The following is an 18,807-nucleotide window of genomic DNA, read 5'->3' on the forward strand; positions in this document are numbered from 1 at the left end:
TCAAAGATTTCATCAGAAACAGAATCATCAGGATTCTTTAAATACAAGTTTAGTCCTTGAAATTTGTTCAGAGTCTCCTTCATGGTTTGCTCAATTCATTTAGTATCAAAATCTTTGAGATTTTTCAACACCCCATTATTTATCGTCAACTTTTGACTGTTAAGGCAGTCTTCAGTTTTTACTGCTTCCTCAGCTTTTTCCAAACTCAGAAAACTGATTCATAGGCTAAAGCGTTTTTCAGAAATTCAGAATTGAAGTTCGTAAATCCAGGAGATAGAAGTTATATATATATATATATATATATATATATATATATATATATATATATATATATATATATATATATATATATATATATATATATAATTGTTGTCGTAGAATCGCTGAGAAATTTGAGATTATCGATTGATGCATCCCGGTATTTGGTATGGTAATTATTGCTACAAGATGCCGATGAGTTCATGATAAGGCTTCAATAGATAAATATAGTAATTTGTAAGAGAGATTTAAGCCAAAGAGTAACGAGGTTGCTGGTACGTCTGCTGGTAATATGGTGGAATATAAAAGGTTCCTTTAGTAACAACAAAAGAGCACGCATATACATCAGGGTTGTAATAAGACTAGTACGATTGAAAAAGTCGAAGTTGACTTGCTGGAGCTGTGACAAAATTGGCTACTTTGAAAGGGATTTACCAAGTTATTTTGGGTAATAATAACGCTAAAGGAATTAGCACAGATACGTGTTAAACATTTACTCAGGTTCCGAGTGTTTTCAGGTGCATAACTATATGCATCAATCTTTTCTTCTGTAGATGAAGTGCGGTTGGTTCATCCTCTCGATTGAGGTGTTTTTAAGAATCATGAAAGGTTGAACGCGGATTGTAATCGTCAAGATACAAATGAGGTTTAAGATGAAATCAAGTGGCAAACTTGAAGAAATGTTTAGTTTAATATGTTAAAATCAATATTTTAATTCATTTTAATTGTCCAATGTTAGTAGTCCACAGTTAATAATTATAATATTCGAATTAATTAATACGTATCGTGACCCATTGTATACATGTCTCAGACTCGATCACAACTCATAGTATATATATTATTTAAGAATCAACCTCAACCCTGTATAGCTAACTCGAGCATTACAGCATATAGAGTGTCTATGGTTATTCCAAATAATATATATAGATGACGTCAATATGATATGTCAAAACATTGTATATGTGTCCCGATTTATACGACGATATTTAAAGTGCGTAAAATAAATAACAGAAATTAAATGACGATAAATAAAATTGCGAGAATTAAAATTGCGATAAAAAATTGCGATAAATAAAAAGTAATACGGAGTTAACAGTTAGCTAGGAACAATTAGCTAGGATTTTATTAGCGTGGATTCTTAACAAAATTCCTCATAGTTAATTTATCTGTTTCTAACAAATTTTATTTTATCAAATGTTTTCTTCATTATGCCACTTGTTGGATTCTGATAGGTCAAAATCCAAATATGAAATTGAATGAAAATGGTTATTCTGCGGTGAACGGATACGTATATCGGTGGTTGTAAGTAGGATAGTAAATGACTATTGAATCAGCTTCGAAGAATGTACAGTGTAACTTATTAAGGTGAAACCTAAATATTCATCGGGTATTACCTACCCGTTAAAATATTTTCACCATTAACAGTTTGTACAAAAGAATTTTTAATTACAATCTTTATGAAAACATATATACATATATATTTTCTTCAGATGTAATCATGAATTTAATGAGTTAATATGATATTAAACTCATTTGGTTTACGGTTAGAACTAGAGTACATAATCTCTAAAACATTAAAGGTTACATATCCATCATGTCGAACGAAGATAAATGATGTAGAACGTCATGTAGAACGATGATTATACTCGAGGTACAGAATGAGATGTTGAGGCATATGATGTTGAAACTTGGGTTGTTGGTGATGTTGCTGAAGCTGGTAAGTTTTGCACCATGTTTTCGAAATTGATTACTCGAGCGCGAAGCTCGTTGACTTCTTCCATTATTCCGGGATGATTGTCGGTCGGAATGAGCAGATGAATAAGGTTTAGAATTTTAGATAGAATATAATCGTGGCGAGATATTCTGGAAATGAGAGTGAAAATAGTGTTTCGAATGGGTTCATCGGTAAGTGCTTCAGGTTCATCGCCAAGAGGGGAATGTGGTGGACGGAAAGGATCACCTTCTTCGCGTCTTCATTGATTGAGTTGACTACGAACATATCCCCAATTCATCCAGAATTGGTGATGACTGATTTGATGATTCATTCCGGTTATACTGCTTTCGGAGCTCAAGTGTGTTTCCATATTGGAATAGCTGTCGGAGTCTGATGAACTTGAACTTGTTGAAGGATCCATTTCGTACGATCAGGGAATTGATTTTCGATATGAGATAGATTATAGGACTTAGAAATACATAATTTTCATATGTATATAAAATACCAAGATCCCATAAGTTACGGAGGAATCTTCAGAAGTTGTTAGGCAAAGTTTACAGTAACAGATACGCTAAGATATGGATTAGCAGATACGCTAAGATATGAATTTGTCTATACACTATTCATGCAATCAATGTAGTAAGATGTGTCTAGACTAACAATGATAAGCAGGTAATTTCCTAAGGATGATAAGCAGATGATTTCTGACTAGAAATGATAAGCAAAACTTTTGATATGCAGACACAGTAGAAGTCCAGACTCATTAATGCATCCTAACAACTACTAGTTAGATACACTAATGCAAGACCTGGTTCGCTAAGACCACCGCTCTGATACCACATGAGGTGACCCTTCCTAATCCATCTGGACGAATACATTACATTTGGTTACATCGCGAGGTACTTGACCTCTATATGATACATTTTACAAACATTGCATTCGTTTTTAAAAGACAAACTTTCATTACATTGAAAGTTGACGGCATGCATACCACATGAGACGACCCGTCCCAATCCATAAGGACGAATACAATAACATATGATTACATCGCGAGGTATTTGACCTATATATGATACATTTTGCAAACATTATATTCGTTTTTAAAAGATAAACTTTCTTTACATCGAAAGTTGACAGCATGCATACCCTTTCATAATATATCCAATTATAATTGACTTAATAATAATCTTTGATGAACTCAACGACTCGAATGCAACGTCTTTCGAAATATGATATGAATGACTCTAAGTAATATCCTTAAAATGAACTATGCACAGCGGAAGATTCGTTTAATACCTGAGAATAAACATGCTTTAAAGTGTCAACCAAAAGGTTGGTGAGTTCATGAGTTTATCATAAATAATCATTTCCAATATTTTAATAGACCACAAGATACTCGTATTTAGAAAACAATATGTGCAGGTCTGCTCACTGCTGTAAAAATCATTCATATGAAGAACACCGGAACCTTTCAAACAACTCACCAACGGTAGCTAATGCGTAGTGCAATGACAAAATCATCTCACCATGGTAGTTAATACAATATAATTTTACAACGGTAGCTAGTGCGTAGTGCAATGCAAAATCATCTCACCGAGGGTAGTTAAAACGGTAGCTAGTGCGTAGTGCAATGCAAAATCATCTCATCCGTTACTAACTACAAAATCGAACACAGTATAATACAACGGTAGCTAATGCGTAGTGCAATGCGAAATCATCTCACCGAGGGTAGCTAAAACGGTAGCTAGTGCGTAGTGCAATGCAAAATCATCTCATCCGTTACTAACTACAAAATCAAACACAATATAATACAACGGTAGCTAACGCGTAGTGCAATGTGAAATCATCTCACCGAGGGTAGCTAAAACGGTAGCTAGTGCGTAGTGCAATGCAAAATCATCTCATCCGTTACTAACTACTAAATCGAACCATTTCAGTAGCTAACGCATAGTGCAATGACGAAATCATCTCACCGATGGTCGATAATACGATCTTTATAGAAATCGAACCTCTGAATCTAAATAATTCTATCATAGAATGTAGTTTTGAATATTTGTGTCTATTTCGTCAAACGTTTATAAAAGCAGTTCATGTATTCTCAGTTCAAAAATATGTATCTCAAAAGCATTTAGTAAAACAGTTATAAAACAGCGCATGTATTCTCAGTCCCAAAAATGTAAAGAGTAAAAGGGAGCAAATGAAACTCACAATACGATATTGTGTAGAAAAAATATGCATACGACTGAACGGAACAATGCAGGGTTGGCCTAGGATTCACGAACCTCATATATAAAAACGCGTTTTAATGGCTACTCCCAAATAGATCGAAGTAGAAAAATAAAATGCAGAGAAATAGATATCATCGTCGATTACTCAATCATCATCATCATCATCATCATTAGGTTAATCAAACGGAAATCATCACTGGATAACAAGTCAATTGATTCATCAATCGATCAAGCAGGTTATCGATTTAGCAACCATATTCAGAACAGTAGCAGTCGAAAATACAAAAAAAAAATAGAATTACCTTTGATGATGTTTGTCGACCGAATAGGAGCAGGAGTAGATCGATTAAGGCATCAACACAATCAATCGGTCTAGCAGATGTTGTTAATTGAAATAGAAGAATAGGCATAGCAGGTAATCGATTCTTTATTAGTAATAATATCAGGTTTTGTATTATATTGTTGTGTTGATTGTTGAATAGAAGTATATATGCAGCAATCGATGATGACAAGTGTTATTTTAATGGTTAGTTGTTAATGGTGGTCTGTAGTGGTGTTTTCAAGAAGATTTCGATTAGAAACAGAAATAAAAGCGAGCTGTAGCAGGTTGTAAGTATGGTGATGATAGTGGTGGTTTGTTTGAGGTGTTCGAATTTGTTAATGGTCGGAACAGTAACAATGAATGATGATGGTGATCGCTGTTAATAGTCATGGTGGTCTAGTGGTTTATGATTTAAATAGAGTGGTGAGTTCTTGGGTGATGGATCGAAGAAACAGAACAGGTGATGTGGTTTGGGGTTGTTCGAGTTCGAAACAGGAAAACGGAAATAAAACAACCACGTAACAGCGGTGGTCTGATCAAGTGTTTTGTAGATGGTTTACAGTAGTTTAAGAAGCAGCAAACAATGGTGGGTTTATGAAGGTTAAAACAGTAGCAACAACTAGGTGTAGCAGCGTTTGTCCATGGTGGTTCGAAGGAAAAATAGAAACATAAACACAAAAGCAGCTCTTAGCAACAGTCAAGTATTCGTGATAGTGTTTGTAGCTGCAACTCAAACAGTAGCAGCTCACAGGTTGTTTATGTGGTGGTGGTTTTGAGCTATACACAACATTAATTAACAAGTGGTGTTGGGTTGTCGCATTAAACAAAAATCAGAAAGTATAATCTGCAGTTGTAGGTGCAGTTATGGTTCGAAGGAAAACGAAATAGAAACTAGATTTAGTAGCAACAGTTAGCTTCGTTGGTGATGATGGTTAAGTGGTTTATGGCAACCGGAGATGGTGTTTAAGGTGGTGTCGGTTGTAATGGGTTGTTGGTGGTTCACGATTTGGATGGTGCTTCAAAGGAATAGGGTGGTGGGTGTTCGGTTGATAATGATGATGGTTATCAACGAAAGATTATATCTGTATGAATGTATCTTTCTATCTTATGTATATGCATGAATATATAAAAGATTAAATATATTGACAGGAATGATGGGATTTAGTGAAGACAAATTAGCACCGTAATCTCAATAGTAATTAATTAATATTAACTTCAATCAACAATAGTATAGCCTCCTATAAATATTTATCGACATAATATTTTAATTTACGGATATATATCGTGTCCATTGTTAAACAGTTAAAATATAAAAGTCTTTAGAAAAATCTCATATTTTTATATTAAGTTCATTTATCTATTATGGTCATTAGCTGATTGAAACCTAGTCAAAAAAAGTCCGTTCATTATTTGTTTTTAATTTCCAGTAATCTGTACGGAGTATTAAAACTTAACTCAGGGTATTTAATTATATTTTTAACAAACTTAAAGTTGATAAAACTTAATTATGGACCAACGTTTAATTTCAACTTTTCATAATTTCGAGTTTAAACTCATTTCATATCGATCATAAAAATTGACCTGTCATTCGAGCTCAATCCCAACTAAAATATACAAATTAATTAAAATTCAAAATAAGATAGTAAATGTATTTTCAACTAGTCTGAAGTTTACGTAGTCTATTAATGAGCTTTCGTTTATTTTAAATCAAATAAGTTTAAATCATTTTACTTAAATACCAACAAATCGACAAACGAGTATTACTATTATTTAATAGTTATATTTAATATAATTTATATATATAGATTCCTAATAACTTTTATTATATTTTATTTTATTTATTTTTAATTTACAATTCAAATATATATATATATATATATATATATATATATATATATATATATATATATATATATATATATATTTACAAATAGTTGTCCGTGAATCGTCGGGAATGGTCGAAGGTCAATTGAATAGTTCGAAAATTCTGAGATTCAATTAAATAGACTTTGCTTATCTGTCGAAACCATATAAAGATGAAGTTTAAATTTGGTCGGGAATTTACGAGTCGTCTCATCAACATTACCTAAAAACTTACACTAGACATCACATTATCCAAAACTATTTCGAGACATATTTCTAAAGTATAGGATCATATGCTTCTGCAAGCTTTGCCACTTGTTTTGCCTTGTTGTTTCGAGCTTCTGTAGCCTCATCCACTCTAATCGAGTTGTTTCCATCTTCTTATCAGCTTCCATAAACGTTTTCTCCCGTGTTGACAAACATTCTTTTGACGCCACAAGGTCATTTAACAGAGTTATTTCCACTTTTGAGTTTCTCCACCATGTCTAACCTAAAGCGGGCCCATGAAAGATCGAATCCAAATGTCTCAAATTCAATGAGATGCTTCCGAAGGGTAGTGATCTGTGTTGTTGATTTTAGTGTCATCCAACGTGCATTTTAGTTAGTTGTGATTTACTTGAATGGAGGTGTTAGCTAGCTATACTTAACAACGGGTTCGGAGAGTGTGGAGTACACGCCTGTAAGAGTTGGCTGCTAACTGTCACGCAAAATTCGGGAGTCAATGGGGGTTGCGCCCCCTTGCGGGGTCCAAGGGGCAGCGCCCCGAAACCTCAACCGAAATTGCACTAGTCGTTACTTAAGAAAAGTGCATTTGAACCCTTTCAACGAATAGACATGCCTTTTCGGTATAACGTTTTTTCCGACCAAAAATGAAGGGTCACACCTTTTCATTTCCCAACTGTTTCTATAACAGTTTTATGTGGACGTTTTGTTCATATTCTGCATTCATCAACAATCAGAAAACACACACATACTCTCTAACAATTTGATCAGTGATTTCTTTGTCAAAAACATTGATTGCGTTCTTGTCTTATCCCTGTAAAGATTTCGTGCAACCAAGGCAATCTTAGGGTCGAAATACTTTATAGAGAAAGTGATTACACGATTCAAGAACGAATAAGGCAGTCAATTCATACCCGATTTCTAACAATCTGTGTAGGATCGATTTAGGTCCACCATCATGTCCTGCATATAAGCTCAATAGTTCCCTAGTACTCTAAAACCAATTGGTGAGAAACAGATCCCTTATTAACACGTTGGTTGCAACACACAAAGTAAATTTAAGAATACAAAAGACGAATTATGATTTCAGTATGTAAATAATGAAGAGATACGGAACAAAAGTTATAGACTACATTGTTGCTTCTCTTGTTACTTTATTCACATAAAACAATGGCTTTATATATAGCCCGATAATACAAATGTGAAGCATAAATATCGCAACTAGATAACACCATCTAGCAACTTACTCTCCACGTGTACATGCAATTCGGTAGACCACAAATACCAATTCAAACTACTTACCAACTACGAATCATTACTTAAACAGTTAAACCTATAGCTAAAATCAAATATAGCCAACACTTAACATGACCAATAAAATCCTAAATACTAATTTAACCCAAACATAGGATAAAATATTAAATCAAACTATTTTAGTGAACATGCATATTAATGGTAACATAACCAATTACTCCAACAATCTGATGCTCCTTAAATGCATCCACAGATGTTATTATGAAAGAGTTGAAACCTTTGATGAACACAGTAAAATGCCTTAAGACGACTTGTAACGGTGACCAGGCGACGGTGTGGGAGCCGAGGTGGAAGCCGGCCACGCCCTGGTGTTCCAGGTATCGGAGCGTGGAGGAGGGCGGGGGAGAGGGGCGTGGCGGTGGTGCGTGGGTTGGAGACGGAACCGGCAACGGGTGTGGGGTTTGTGGTTGGGACACTTGGCACATTTTCATTTGATGGAGAATATATCCGTTGGAGGTTTCGGTTTTAATAAAATAAAAAAAATTAATCCAATATTATTTATCCTATATATACACATCTATTTTACTCATTCTATATACATTTCTTTCCTCCAATAATACTTTTCCTTTCATATTTACAAACACTATAAAATTTCATAATGGATAAAACATTCAAAATGCTCGAGTTTATTATTGTTGACGATTCGGATTGATGAAAAAATATATAATTTTGTTAGTAGTTTGGCGAACGAAGATGTCGAGGGAGAAGCTACAAGTTCACGAGTCCCTCGCCCCCGTACCTATATTCCAAGTGATCGCGAAGATGCGGCAGTGAGGTTATACAACGATTATTTTTCTGAAACTCCAAATTATACGGAAAAGAACTTTAAACGATGTTATCGAATGAGTCGTGAATTATTTCTCCGTATCATCGAAGGTATATCAAACTTTAATAGTAGCGATATTCCCGATTATTTTATGTTTTTTAGGGAACGTCCCGATGCTATTGGTCGTCAAAGTTTGACGATACTTCAAAAATGCACGGCGGCCATAAGTCAAATGGCGTATGGAACTACAGCTGATTTACATGACGAATACATAAAAATTGGTGAGAAAACAGCTGCTTTATGTTTAGATAATTTTTGTAGATGCGTGTTTCATTTGTTTGCTAGACAGTACTTCAGAAAACCAACAGCCGAAGATATTGCTCGGCTTTATAATTTTCATGCCCAAAAACATGGTTTACCCGGTATGCTTGGTAGTATTGATTGTATGCATTGGGAGTGGAAGAATTGTCCAATTGCGTGGCAAGGTCAATATACTAGAGGTGATAAAAAAGGCCCGTCCATTATGCTAGAAGCAGTCGTCTCGCAAGATTTGTGGATATGGCATGCATTCTTTGGTATGGCAGGTGTGAACAACGACATTAACGTTTTAAATTATTCACCATTGTTCAACACTATTAAAAATGGAACTGCTCCACCTTCACCATTCGATGTTAACGGGCATCACTACGAAAGAGGTTATTACATAGGTGATGGTATATACCCCGATTGGGCAATGTTGGTCAAAGCTCCCCATTCTCCAACTGACGAACCGCGAAAAAAATTTAAAAGGTTTCAAGAAAGTGCAAGAAAAGATATTGAGCGTGCATTTGGAGTATTACAGGGTAGATTTCAAATGTTAAAAACTCCGGCGAGATCTATGGACTTCAACAAAATAAGAAGACATATGTATGTGTGTATCGTATTACATAACATGATTCAAGAAAATAACGGGTTTGTTATTGGGAAGAAAGAAGAAAGAATGATACAACGGAACCCACCACGACGGTTACACAGGGATTTGAGGGATCGAGATGCAATGGTTAAGGAAATAAGAGATAAGCAAGTTCACAAACAGTTAGAGGCAGATTTAACCGAGCACGAAGATAGCTTGCCTCCATCTCATCATCATAATCGTCTTCAAAAAACAACACATCCGTGTATTCACACGGTACATTTGCCTTCAAAAAGGCTAGCAGATCGTCTAAACCAACGTCACGGATATTGATTCCTTCGAATGAAATTTTTTTGCCATACTTGTAGACCTTCATATGATTACGGAAATCACCCCCGTAATGAACATCGTATGCAACAATCATTGGGGGAATTGTTTTCATTTTCACTGATTGGAAGTGTTTTGATTTTGAGTTGAGAAGTGAAGTGTGTGAAATGAATTGGGTTAGTGGGTGTATTTATAGGTGAAAAAGTATCCGTTTTTGAAAATAAAAAAAATAATAATAAAAAAAATAACGGTCGGATTTTTAAATCCGTTTATTTTTGAATTTTAAAAAATAAATTTGAAAATATTAATAATAAATTCAATAAAGCAATAAATAAAACAGAAAAATTAAAAATAAAATGTCACATCAGCTTTCCACTAACCCACACCACTAACTCACACCACCACTACTTCACTCAAACCACCCACACGTCATAGTCATCAAAAAGCAACCCACACCCTCAACTCACGACCCCTACCGTTACGAATGGTCTAAAGCGGTCACCAAAAGTTCTTTCATACCAATCCGGATCCCTATAAATGGTGTGGGGTATCGACGCTCTACAGCCTCTTAACACCTCTTTTTCGGCATGCCCAACTTCATACTTGTTCCACACTCTTACCTCTTCAATAGAGTTCTCGTCGAGCCTTAACGCACCAATATCTTCAGTTTTAACGGTAGCCGTCAATAGACCAGAATCTTCGTTAGGCCTTGATGTACCAGAATAATCAACGTACCTACAGTTGTATCAAGTAACTTCAGATAATAATAATTTCTAAGATGTAAATTCAGAAAAGTATGGCTATGGCTATGTATATTATTTCAAACCGAAATGTTATAAACAATATTTTTGATAACCATATTCCCACAACTATATGGACGGCATTGTAAACCTGTATCCCAAAAATATCCTAGCTGATATATTTATATTTAGGGTTTTGATAATCAACAAGAGCAATATTTAAGAAAAAAGCCTTTCGAAAAAAATATTTAAGAAAAAAGGAAATAATGATATAAAACTGTTCTAATCAACAGCCCTCCCTCATATCAGAATTCAGAATAAAAAAATAAAAAAGATAAAAAAAATAAAGACTTTATGTAGCAAATTGTAAAAAATGAAAGAAAATAATTACTAGTACCGTTTATTTGTACATAAATCGCAGCATAATCAAGTTAATGACCAAATAATACATAAAAGTAAAATTATCTGTGAAATCACGGGTTTGTTTAAACGAAATATTTAAAGACATGTTTTAGGTATTAAGTGAATGTAAATGCTGAAGTCATTTATTTTAATGACCCGTTTAACTAATAAACTTGTCTTTGTTTTTACAAGTATATAGAGACATGTATTTTCGCATACATATGTAACGTAATTAATTTCGTAAAAAGAATCCATATTTGAATATTAATAATATAATAATTATAATTATAATTATTATATTAAAAGTAAATAATAATAATAAAGTTCACTCAAAGTTGAGTATTTATATTTTAATAATAGTAATAATTATTATTAGTAATAATAAATGTCTTTTAAATTTTTTTAAAAATTAAAATTACAATTTAGGAGTGATTAATATTTCCTTTTATAAAAGATTTTCTATTATTTTTTTAATTAAATTAACCCTTATATACTAAATGTGGTGGGAATGGTTGTAATTTTAGTTACATGTAGTTTTTAGTTTGCGTTCACATTACAAACGCCCCCTCAACTTCGATTATATTTACACAATGACCCCTTAAATTTACATTTTCTCAGGGGTTAAAAGCGTAAATATATACTTTTATTAAAATAAAAGAAACTAATTCCACCCGAATTTATAACGGGCCTTATCTTTTCGCTCGGTGCGAGTTAAATTTTTTCGAGAACACCGTTCAATTACAAAAAACCTTACGAACCCAACGGGACTAACTATACGCGAAATGGACAATTTTTTAAAAAACGCTAAACACAACGACAATCCGTATCTTCCCGCTCGCCACGAGTTAAATTTTTTCAACGGCGGCGTCAGACTCGAAATAATTTTATGAACAAAACGAAACTAACCACGTTCGAAACGGACACTTTTTAAAAAACGCTTAACATAACGACAGCCCGTATCTTTCTGCTCGCCGCGAGTTAAATTTTCCGACTGCACCGTTACACTCGAAAAAATTTATTGAACAAATCAAAACTAACTACGTTCGAAACAGATACTTTTAAAAAAAAGGTTAAACACAACGACATCTAAAACGGCGCTTAACACATGGGCAGTGTTCCCCTCTGTAAATACACAACGCTACGTTAAATATGAATACGCAGCCGGAAAGTCCCCGCCGCAACGCGCGGGCCGTTCCGGACTAGTTAATATATAATTATGACATCATTATTATATATATATAGATTATAGATAGATTATAGATTATTATAGATGACTATTGAAACGCATGACAAGAAATCAAATAACTAAAGCTAGCCCGTACAGTTGAACTGATTTACAAAATAATATGGTGTAATTAAACTTTAACACTGACTAATTGATTTACGTATGAACTAATTCATTGATTTACGTACGAGTAGTTACTACTGATGAAGACTGAAAGTGCAGACTCAATTTATTAAATATAATTTACTCCGTAATAATTTAAAAGTTATAACAATAAAATCAGAATTAGTTTACATACCTCCGACGTCTCTAGAATATTTTCATCAGATTTCAGTTGTTATGTAATCCAATCCGTTGAAGTCGTTCTCATTTTTTTTAACAACGATTGGGATCACCCTTCGACTAAACCACCTGTTGCGATCTTCCGTTTCGACTATATCGATGCAGCGATAATAACCCCGCCCCCATCTCTGGGTTGAGTGGTCGAACTACCGACCTCCCCTAAAAGAGGCAAGCCACCAACCGCTAGACCACATCACAACTTCTTGAAGTCGTTCTCATTATCTTCTTTTTCTTCTTCTCCATCGATACAATACAATCAGAATCTGATTTCCCTTCAATTTAAGTAGCTTATACTACTTACTTTTCAGTATAATCATAAACTTTAATCAGCTTATACTTTTCAATTTAGTTGCACGGCTTAAATAAGTAATTCTGGTTACAATTTAATTAGCTTATACTTACTTTTCAGTATAATCATAAACTTTAATCAGCTTGCAGACTTCAAAGGACTAACATCAAAATCAAAATTCAAAATTATATATACAAAAAAAAAAAGAAAAAAAACAAACCATCAACATTACCTAAAAACTTACATTCAGTTGCACATTACCACTTCCTGTCTACATATATCCTTTCTATCGGGCATTGATATTTCCACTTTCAAAATTGATAGATTACTTGACTGTACGAGGAACAACTTGTAGTGGATCTATCAATTTAGTTGGTGGATATATCATCATCCATTTCTAAAGTATAGGATCATATGCTTCTGCAAGCTTCCGAGCCATGTCTTTTGCCTTGTTGTTTCGAGCTTCTGTAGCCTCATCCAACTCTAATCGAGCCGCTTGAAGCTTCTTAAGAGCTTGCACATATGTTTTCTTCACCGTTGACAAACATTCTTCTGATGCCGCGAGCTCATTTAGCAGAGAGTTATTTCCACTTTTGAGTTCCTCCACCATGTCTAGCCTATGACGGGCCCATGAAAGGTCGAATCCAAACGTCTCAAAATCATTGAGATGCTTCCGAAGTGTAGTGATCTCCTCCTCTTTGAATGCATCCTCTGATGTTTTTATGAAAGACTCTAAACCTTTGATGAATACACAAAAATGCTTAAAAGCTGGCACTAGTAGTTCTTTCATGCTAATCAGAATCCCTACAAATGTTGTGGGGTAGCGACGCTCTACGGCCTGTAACACATCTTTTTCCGCATGCCCAACTTCATACCCGTTCCACACTCTAACATCTTCAACAGAGTTCTCATCAGGCCTTAACGCACCAATATCTTCATTTATAACATTAGCCGTCAATGGACCAGAATCTTCGTTGTTATTAATAGGCCTCGATGTACCAGCCGAATCATCAAAGTACCTATAATTTAATCAAGTATCTTTAGATAATAATAATTTCAAAGATGTTGGTGCTTGCCATAAATTCAGAAAAGTATGGCTGATCATCAGTGGTCTGCACAGATTGTAGGGTGCAACATTTTAAATTGTTCTACCAGATTATTATAAACCATTGTTGCACTTATGTTATGTTATCAACATCATTTATGATTTATGATATCCACATTCCCACAACTTCATGGATGACTTTATAAACCTGTATCCCCCAAAAAATCTAGCTGATATATTTAGGGTTTTGATAATCGATAAGAGCAAAAATTCGGAAAAAGGAAATAATGATATAAAACTGTTCTAATCAACAGCCCTCCCTCACACAAAGTCACAAAAAAAACATTCAAATATTTTCTGCAATAAATTGTAAAAAATGGAAGAAAAGAATTACTAGTACCGTTTATCCATGCATTCTGGTTGTTCACCATTTTCAGTCTCCTACATAAACAACGGCAAAATTAAGTTAATGGACACTTGTAATGACTATTTGTAGACGAAAATAAGGATCTTAGAACAAACGTAGACTCGATCTAGAGGCGGAAATCACTAGAACAAGCATTAATCGAATAAACACCAACTTTCGGGATCGAAGAATCAAACCTACAAGAGATTAGAACGACATCTAGAGTTGTTATTCGTGTTGGGTATGTTTTGGGACGATTACAGATGGTAAATCACGGGTAGGGTTAGTTTGGAGAGTGTAACCTAACAATGAAACCCGTAATCCATATATGTAGTATCTGCAGTGACCCTCGATCGACAGTCTAGGACTGTCGATCGACTGTCTCTCACAGTCGATTGACTGTCTCCACAGTCAACAGATGGACACAATTAAATATTAACAAAGCACAATTAACATTCAATATTCAAAGTACGATTACAATAATGTCTAATGACTAAATCACACGTTACATAACCAATAGAACTAGGGATTTACATTTATTCACTAACACCATTGAAACACAATAAGAAATCAAAGAACTAAAACTAGCCCGTATAGTTGAACTGATTTACAATATAATATGCTGTAATTAAACTTTAATACTGCCACTAATTGTTTTACATATGAACTAAATTTACTGATTTACCTATGACTAGTTACTATTGATGCAGACTGAAAGTGCAGACTCAATTTATAGATTATAATATAGAAGCTTTAACAATAAAATCAGAATAGTATAAATACCTCCGCAGTCTCTTTAATATTTTCGTTGGATTCATAAGTTGTTATGTAATCCAATCCGTTCAAATCGTTCTCATTATCTTCTTCTTTTTCTTCTTCTCCATGGATACAATCAGAATCTGATTACCCTTCATTATCTCCAACTTTTTTAATCCCATAAGTTTCTTCTGCTATATTGCATACTTTGATTTTATTGTTATTATTATTTTTATTTCTTATATGTTGAAAAAAAATATTATATTAATAATAATGTATCAAACATACCTGTTTTTGCTTCATCTTTTAGATCAGAATATAGAGCAGGTTGACTAAACAAAACATTTTGTTTTTTACTTAGTATGTTTTTTATGATTATTTCATTACCAAATCCACCATTGTTGTACTCCTCTTTTTCTCTTTCAAACAACATATCAGTTGTCCAGTTCATAATTTCAGGTTTTAAACTTTTTGAAACTTGAGAAGTGTTCGATGTCTTACTAACATACCAAACCTGTATCATCACAAAACTTATGTCACGTTTAATACATACTCCTATATGACAATTAATAAACATCATATATATACTTAAAATTTTAATAGCTTTCTTACCACTAAAAAAGTCAGAGGACCTGTATACCAGCAGTTAGGATCATTCATATTCCAATTATCCTTGCTCCTTTTGAGACACTCAAGAACATATCCACACCAATCCATTTTAATTACATCTTCCAAATTATTTATTGACGGAAGAAATTTTTGATTAACTGTTGAGGTAGTAACACCTTCAGCCAATATTGTCATAATCAATACTAACATTTGTAGTTTGAAGTTATATCCTCCTTCTTTAACTTTCAGAATTGATTCTTGTAAATTTCCGGAATATATCCTTTGCCTTTTGTTATGTTCTTTTTTATAGAGCCTCCTAAATTGACGTATTAAATTTCCGTTTCCAGGTAGTGCTCTTTCTACTGCAGTAACACATATATCTCCAATCAGGAAACCGAGGATTTCATTAACATCTTCCTTTGTAATTTCTAATTCAACAACTCCTAAATTCAGTTTCAAACTTTTAGCATTAAATTTGTCAACTAGCCAAAATGACAATCTGCGAGGAAGTGATTTAATCTTAAAATATAATAGGCTCTCAAATCCCATGCTGATCAAATCATTTTTTTGTTTATCGCTTAAACTCCGTATGACTGTGAATAATGAAATCGGGCTTTGTCTTGTCTTAATAGATTGTGGTTGTTTTTGTGTCCCTTTTTTAGTAACTTTGAATCTAGAACTTTGTTCCTTGTTCCTTTTCTTCGTTTTGGATTTACAATCTTGCTTAAATACATTATCTGATACAGTTCGCTTAGTTTCTGCACAAAAAAAAAAAAAAAAAAAAAAAAAAAAGTTCTAAAAACAACATAAGCAAATACTTTTAAATAAAAGTTCAAGTAGTTGATGCATATGTCATGAACATAACTCTAAAGAAAATATGCATAATAGATATATGTAACAGCGGCATAATAATTTTTATAATATAATCTAAATTCAATATCAGATGTAGATGCATATGTAAGACTCAAGATGCATTTACAAGGTTCAGAATGTTTGTACTCACTAATATATTGGAGAATACTACTCGGTATTATAATATAATTACAACTATATGCAGATCATAGGTCAGATTAAGGTTGCAAAAGACGTGAAACGGGGTCGAGATGGTCAGGTCCTAAAAAGGTCGAGACGGGGACGAACATTGACCAAAGTTGACTTTTAAATATATAAGTATATAAATGTATGTATGTCCACATATTTTAAAGCCAAAAACTTTGACTAATTTGGACCCATAATTGCTATCACCGTTAATTTAATACAAAAAGTTTAAACTAAAATACGACAAATTTGACCGATTTTACCAACTTTCTGGCATTTCCGAATTTTGACCCGATTTTTTCCAACTTTGACACGAATTTTGACCGTTGACTTTCATATTAGACGGTTTTTTTCTAGACGGGACGGGGTAGTCACAAAACCGTTGCAACGGCTTGAGACGGGGTCTTTTGCAACAGTGGGTCAGATACAAGATGCATTTACCATGTTCGAATTATTTATACTATTTTTCAAATACATCAACATAAAATGCATTTGTATTCAATTTATCAGATGCAGATGCAAAATTTAGAGGTTCATTATCTTAAATTACGATCTAATACTCGATTTAGAGAGACTTGTAGGTATGCAGCAGAGGACATATTCAAGCATTGGAATTTGATGAGGATAAGAAGTTGTGTGAAATGGCACTTGGTATACATAATGAAAACGGGTCAGCCGCTTCTGTTAGAAGCGGCAGATAGGAGTCTTGTGGGTCTTGTTTGTGATGCGAAAGGTGAACACAAGGCTGCACTTGAACATTATGTTAACTATGAGCACATAAAAGAGTTGCATTACCATTTGTTAATGTTTCAAAATCAAAATGATAATTTCACTCTAATAAGATTTAGGTAGTCTTACCTTTAAGATTTGCATCTAGTTCCTTCTCCATCAGTTGCTCCTCATTAGCCCCTCTTAGATTATGTTTAGAGAATTGGAATTTTTCGTTTTCAGCACACGAATATCCATTTGGAATCTGCGTAAATATTTCAAAGACTAGTTAAGTTTGATAACTATGAACATTACAACAAAATTGTAACATTTTTTAAAACTAACTTCAGGCATGCACGATTTGCAGTGGCAGTTGTTGTAACTACCAGGGCACGTCTCCAAAATCTCCTTCTTTAAAACCGAAACATTGGGGTACCTGCATCCTTAAAAAGTCTCTTTAAATAATAATCAAACCAAACAGGTCAAGTTTGTTGCTTAGTTTCTAACATTATATATGCATAATGTACTAGAAACATTGCAAGTTCAAGCAGCATGCATAAAAATATCAATGATGATCAAAGTTACAATGAATGCAGAGGTCATCCAATTATTAGAAGTTTAATAAATTAGCCATTTTAAAAAAAAAAAAAAAAAAAAAAAAAGTCAAAAATAAAATAAAAATAAATAAATAAATAACTTAAAGGCCACCCAAATATTCAGTTATCTTACGATGAATGCAGTTGTTGAATTTTCCGACCAGTTGTGGATCTATCACCTTTTTCAGTCTCCTACAAAAATAGCAGCAAAATCAACTTAATAAACATAAACAATACTAGTACTAGTAATAATTAATGGAACATATAAACAAGTACTTCGTAATTAGGGTACTAACTAAAGCTAGTCCGTACGTACAGTTGATTTGTGCAATACCTTTGCTGAAGTAGTTGTTTTTCTTCTTTTACATGAATCGTGTGGTTGCTGATCATTAATAATAAACAATGTTGAAGCTTGTTTACTCGATTCACTACGAATTTTGTGCTTCATTGTTGATAATGATCAAATTAGTGTGTGGTTTGTGTGATTAGTTAGGGCTTATACTGGTTGTGTATCTATGTATCATCTATACGGGGAAACAACGAATTTTCCTAAATTAGTGCTGTGGAAGCTTTTTTTATTTAATTATGAGCATTCCAACCATAACCTCTTCCTTCCTATTAACACACCCCAACATCAGTTTCACATTATTATTTCTTTTTAATCACTAACTCATCACATTTTAATCCAATCATGAAATACACACTAAATTTTAGATTTTAGATTTAGGTTAGGTGGTTTGTTCGA

General features: G+C 33.7%; 3 protein-coding genes across 6 annotated transcripts; 1 reads left to right on the forward strand and 2 right to left on the reverse strand.

The window, feature by feature from the left end:
- Window positions 1-8,919: 8,919 nt before the first annotated feature.
- Window positions 8,920-9,912, forward strand: LOC139885654 (protein ALP1-like). Its single transcript, XM_071869405.1, has one exon. It carries the CDS (start codon window positions 8,920-8,922, stop codon window positions 9,910-9,912), a length of 993 nt encoding a protein of 330 aa, XP_071725506.1.
- Window positions 9,913-13,236: 3,324 nt separating this feature from the next.
- On the reverse strand, window positions 13,237-16,472 carry LOC139861775 (uncharacterized). 4 transcript variants are annotated; one of them, XM_071850287.1, is made up of 5 exons: window positions 15,724-16,472; window positions 15,400-15,625; window positions 15,139-15,305; window positions 14,350-14,390; window positions 13,237-13,923 (listed from the first exon to the last, which is right to left on the reverse strand). In XM_071850287.1, the coding sequence occupies exons 4-5, from the start codon at window positions 14,358-14,360 to the stop codon at window positions 13,302-13,304; spliced, it is 633 nt and encodes a 210-aa protein (XP_071706388.1). In that variant the 5' UTR covers window positions 14,361-14,390; window positions 15,139-15,305; window positions 15,400-15,625; window positions 15,724-16,472; the 3' UTR covers window positions 13,237-13,301. The 4 variants fall into 4 exon arrangements, 1 of the variants encoding a protein (XP_071706388.1); XR_011763956.1 differs by lacking the exon at window positions 13,237-13,923 and having other exon boundaries at window positions 14,355-14,390; window positions 15,139-15,302; XR_011763955.1 differs by lacking the exon at window positions 13,237-13,923 and having other exon boundaries at window positions 14,355-14,390.
- Window positions 16,473-17,429: 957 nt separating this feature from the next.
- On the reverse strand, window positions 17,430-18,567 carry LOC139885666 (uncharacterized). Its single transcript, XM_071869417.1, has 5 exons — window positions 18,397-18,567; window positions 18,196-18,254; window positions 17,812-17,902; window positions 17,617-17,731; window positions 17,430-17,503 (listed from the first exon to the last, which is right to left on the reverse strand). The coding sequence occupies exons 1-5, from the start codon at window positions 18,508-18,510 to the stop codon at window positions 17,430-17,432; spliced, it is 453 nt and encodes a 150-aa protein (XP_071725518.1). The 5' UTR covers window positions 18,511-18,567.
- Between the last annotated feature and the right edge of the window lie 240 nt (window positions 18,568-18,807).

The sequence above is a fragment of the Rutidosis leptorrhynchoides genome, chromosome 1 (genome assembly GCF_046630445.1).
Source record: "Rutidosis leptorrhynchoides isolate AG116_Rl617_1_P2 chromosome 1, CSIRO_AGI_Rlap_v1, whole genome shotgun sequence".
NCBI lineage: Eukaryota > Viridiplantae > Streptophyta > Magnoliopsida > Asterales > Asteraceae > Rutidosis > Rutidosis leptorrhynchoides.